The following is a 4,849-nucleotide window of genomic DNA, read 5'->3' as shown; positions in this document are numbered from 1 at the left end:
ACACACACACACACACACACACACACACACACACACACACACACACAGGTGATAGTCTGTGTATAGTTTTATTTGTGATGCGAGGTGATACAAACCAATTATTCACGGTTACACAAAAAACATCAGCGGCTACAGTCGGTTCATAGAGCATTTAAATCCATATAATTAAACAGTGACACTCTTCCTCATCATCATCATCATCATCGTCATCATCATTATGACAACGTAACAGCTAAATCAGGAAGTGACATCAGAAACACGCTCACAAGGCAAATCACGCACAAACATTCAGTCTGTACGTCACATGACACACACACACACACACACACAGACACACACACACACACAGACACACACCTGTGTAATTAGCATGACATACAAAAAGCTGTAGAAAAATACTCTTAAAAAACCAAACACACAAAACAGCAACAACAACAAAAACAACAACTTGGAATGTTCTGGATGTCAGTTAGACGTCAGCATGGAGGCAACACCGGGCAATTGAATGGGCAATTTTGTTGGGCAACTCCTCTACTGGGTCATAAACATCGTGTCCTCTGAATTTAAAATCTTCTTTCCTTCTGAAACCGTTTGTTTTTAATAAAGGTTAATAGATGACGCTCCCTCTTTGTAGAAGATGCACAGAATAAGAAGTTACATTGTTGAAATAATGTAAAATAATCTGTCAATTAAAAAGCCTAAAAGGAGAAATAAAAATGATTCTGGACCGTACGTCTGGACCGTACGTCTGGACCGTAAGTCTGGACCGTACGTCTGGACCGTAAGTCTGGACCGTACGTCTGGACCGTACGTCTGGACCGTAAGTCTGGACCGTACGTCTGGACCGTAAGTCTGGACCGTACGTCTGGACCGTACGTCTGGACCGTACGTCTGGACCGTAAGTCCGGACTAAGTCTGGACCGTACGTCTGGACTGTACGGAGCCTCTGAGGATATTATCTTTATAATATCTCGTAACATGAGACGTAACAGCACAAAACAAGTCATGTAGGACTGATTTCTGCCTTTTGTGTTAAAATGAATAAAGTTAAATGTCGTCCATCAAAGTTGCCCGAATAAGTTGCCGGTGTGTTTTTAGAAGCAAAGCGATCCTCTCTCTCCGTCTCACACACACACACACGTACAGCACGATGTTGTACAGGTAACACGGCTGTTTTCTTGCTGCTAAGTTTAAGTACAGGCACTACAGAGTGAAGCATTGTGGGACGTTGAGTGCTCAACTGGTCTGGTTACGATAGCAGCTTTTAGAAATTCAGAACGTCTGAATGTTGTGATTTTTTTATGATTATCAAAAGTTTCAACACTCGAAGCAGAAGATCGGACGACGTCGTGTATATAAAGTGTGTTTACATCCAACGCACGACAATGAGTTCACTTAAAGTCTGTATCAATGCAACAATAGTCTAATAATCTAACAATGACATCCTCCCGTCAGGGTGAAGAGCATCAGGGAGTTTATTTCCTCTGAGTGAGTGCCGTCACGACGCTACGAGTAGAGCAAGAACCAGAACAGGCAACGTGTTTATGGAGCAAAGTCGACAATCATTAAAGCTTCATAAACCACTAACATCCAAACACAACTGCTGAACACTCGGGGCCTCTTCACAGCTCGGACCAACCGAGCTTTGTGTTCAAGTTACGTTGTTCAGATTTAATCCGCTTAGTTTGTGTTTCACATCGCATGATGTCAGAGCCCCAAAGAACTGCTTTACATCCGTCACAAAGCTCAACCGCGTCACGCCGTCCACGAAAAAGATTCTCCAGACTAGTTCTGAGATTTCATACTTAGAATTTTGGTTCGGATCAAACTGAAAAATCCAAAACGTTGTAGCAGACGAGGTGTGAAAGGGCCCTTTGTGATGCAGATTAAAGACCACTGAGGTCATGGCGTCGACACATTTTACTTCACTGACCGGATCCATTCGGTCTCTTTTCCTGTTTTTTGTTTTTCGTACAGAAGTTCGTACAGAAGTTTGTGGGAATTCAATTTGAGCAACATTTTTTTTTGACTTTTTTGACAGAGTGGATTCAAACCAGAGAGAAATATTTCACTGTTTCAAATACATTGATATTTAAATTCCATAATCAGGTATCCAGCAGCGGTTGAACGTCAATAGATGTGTAGTTAGATTAGATTTAAAATCTTCCACACACGACAGAACGACCGTTATCTAGTGAACGCTCAATCGTGTGAACGTGAAGTCTAATTGCAGCTCTATGAGCTAACTAGTTAGCATCTGTAATATGAGTTTATACGACTGCTCATACAGCAGCTGGCATCTGAATGCTATCAGCATAGATAGAGGCACAGGTAGAGGAACACAAGGTGTGTGTGTGTGTGTGTGTGTGTGTCAGTCGGTCAGGTACGTGTGGATGTAGATCTGTTGTTGGATCCAGGAGGTGAAGTGCGTCACGTTGCTGTAGACGCCGGGTCCGAGCACTTTACTGAAGCACACGCTGCCCCACGACGTCAGGCCGAACAACGTCCACCGACCGCTCACCTCCTCGCACACCAACGGGCCGCCGCTGTCGCCCTGAACACACACACACACACACACACACTGTAAACACACTGCGCGGTTGTGTAGAAAGCCGACCGGCTGTCGGTGCGGATGTTACCATGCAGGAGTCGACGGTTCCAGCGTCGTAACCGGCACAAAGCATCCTGGGAGTGATGGTCTTCATGTCGAAGTAAGACTGACACTGAGACAGCGAGATGATCCGAACCTCCCCTTCCTGCAGCTTGAAGGGCACTGGACAGACACACACACACACACACACACACACACACACACACACACACACACAATCAATAGGAACATCTAAAGCGCTCTGATCACAGCTGGTGTAAATGAACTGGTTACTGACAAGTTTAAGTTTCCTCTAATGTGTTCTGTGTGTTTGTTTCTTGTACTTTATATCTAGGGCATGCATTATACCAGGGTCCTCTCAAAGACAGAAGTACGCGGATGTGTGTGTGTGTGCACTCACTCCTGTTGCCCATGTGACCCCAGCCTGTGATGTAACAGTAGGAGTCAGGAGCAGGAAGCTGGTCGGGTTCAGGGAGACACACCGGCCTGACAAACGGCGTCTCCTCGACCTGAAAACACAGACAACACAAAGTAAAAATAAATGAGTTATTAATATTCTTCTTCTGTCCTTCAATAAAAACAGTTCAGACAGCCAGTGCTTCATGAGAAGAAGAATGAACGTCCCCACAGTGGTGTGTGTCCATCTGTGTGACAGCGGGGGATGGGTCCTCAGTATTTTATTGATACTCTTATTGGTTCATTTTTATTATGTTGTGAGAAAAAAGAGAATTAATTAAGAAAACAATCCACATTTCTTTATTATTCTTGTATGTAAACAACTATATATATGTATATATATATGTGTATATATGTATACACATATATACACAACTATATATATGTATATATATATGTGTATATATGTATACACATATATACACATATATACGTATTGATAATCAATGCAGTGTCTCTGACCTCAGAGTCCAGCTGCACCACACTGATGTCGTAGTCCACCACCGCCCGGTTGTACCGCGGGTGCACGATAATGGAACGCACCCCGCGGCTCTGACTGTGGACTCCTGGGTGGTCCAGGTTGTTGAGACCCAGAACCACCTTCCAGAGGTCGGGGGTCTCCCTCCTGCAGGACAGACAGGTTAGGGAGGACAGACAGGATCAGGTCCAGCTCTTTAACATACGGAGACAGTCTCCCCCCACCCTCTCTCTCTCCCCCCCGTCTCACCCCTCAAAGCAGTGGGCGACGGTCAGAGCCCACCGCCGGTCGATGAGGACACACCCACAGACGTGACCGCTCTGTCCGCTCTGCAGTGAGCACTGCCAAGGCCACGCCCCCCTCCGGGAGACACGCCCTCCCAGAATCCTCTTCCTCCTGTGGGGGAAGACACCCAACGACGGACGCAGACCGCACGCTGATGGACAGACAGAGAGAGAGACAGAGAGAGACAGAGAGAGAGCGACAGAGACAGAAACAGAGAGAGAGAGGGAGAGAGAGAGACAGAGAGAGAGACAGAGAGAGAGAGAGAGAGAGAGAGAGAGCGACAGAAACACAGAGAGAGAGGGAGAGAGAGAGACAGAGAGAGGGAGAGACAGAGAGAGAGGGAGAGAGAGACAGAGAGAGGGAGAGACAGAGAGAGAGAGCGACAGAAACAGAGAGAGAGAGGGAGAGACAGAGAGAGAGGGAGAGACAGAGAGAGAGGGAGAGAGAGCAACAGAGACAGAAACAGAGAGAGAGAGGGAGAGGGAGAGACAGAGAGAGAGGGAGAGAGAGACAGAGACAGACAGTCTTACTCTTCCTCTACCTCTATCATGTAGATCATTTGGATGAATTAATATTAATGTGTAACATTTAGAACTTCTTTTAATAAATGACTAATCAATGCTTCACAGATCATTAATAAACATAATAACTTGTCATGATATTTAAATACATATTTAGTGTTTGTCTCCATCTGGTGGTCGTATGAGGAACGACACACTTAAAATCATTCAATCTGATTTGAACCAATCGTCCAATCATCGATCCGTAGATCAACAGAAAATGAACCTTTTTTTTTAATCGTTAAAATAAACTTCAGAGTATTAATTATGAAAATAATTATTAGTTTCAGAATAATTTAGAGATTTAAAAAGATGTTCAGATCATAATAATAAAAAATCTGAATATTTACCTTCTCTGGTGCACAGCAGTGAGACTCTCCTCCTGGAATGACACGCATGACTGTAGACAGACAGACAGAGAGACAGACAGACAGAGACACAGAGACAGACAGACAGAGA

General features: G+C 44.6%; 1 protein-coding gene across 1 annotated transcript in view; it reads right to left on the bottom strand.

Moving 5' to 3' along the window:
• Nucleotides 1-49: 49 nt before the first annotated feature.
• The window catches only part of corin (corin, serine peptidase), a 16,778-nt gene continuing 11,978 nt past the window's right edge, over nt 50-4,849 (bottom strand). Inside the window, exons 19-24 of the mRNA XM_031879061.1 lie at nt 4,741-4,790; nt 3,795-3,981; nt 3,530-3,692; nt 3,012-3,120; nt 2,640-2,773; nt 50-2,554 (exon numbers count right to left, since the gene is read on the bottom strand). Coding sequence (XP_031734921.1) covers nt 2,372-2,554; nt 2,640-2,773; nt 3,012-3,120; nt 3,530-3,692; nt 3,795-3,981; nt 4,741-4,790 — 826 coding nt within the window. The 3' untranslated portion in view covers nt 50-2,371. The remainder of the gene's footprint in view (nt 2,555-2,639; nt 2,774-3,011; nt 3,121-3,529; nt 3,693-3,794; nt 3,982-4,740; nt 4,791-4,849) is intronic.

Source organism: Anarrhichthys ocellatus, unplaced genomic scaffold (genome assembly GCF_004355925.1).
Source record: "Anarrhichthys ocellatus isolate YVR2014 unplaced genomic scaffold, GSC_Weel_1.0 scaffold221, whole genome shotgun sequence".
In the NCBI taxonomy this organism is placed as follows: domain Eukaryota; kingdom Metazoa; phylum Chordata; class Actinopteri; order Perciformes; family Anarhichadidae; genus Anarrhichthys; species Anarrhichthys ocellatus.
This window is presented reverse-complemented; position numbering and strand designations above follow the sequence as displayed.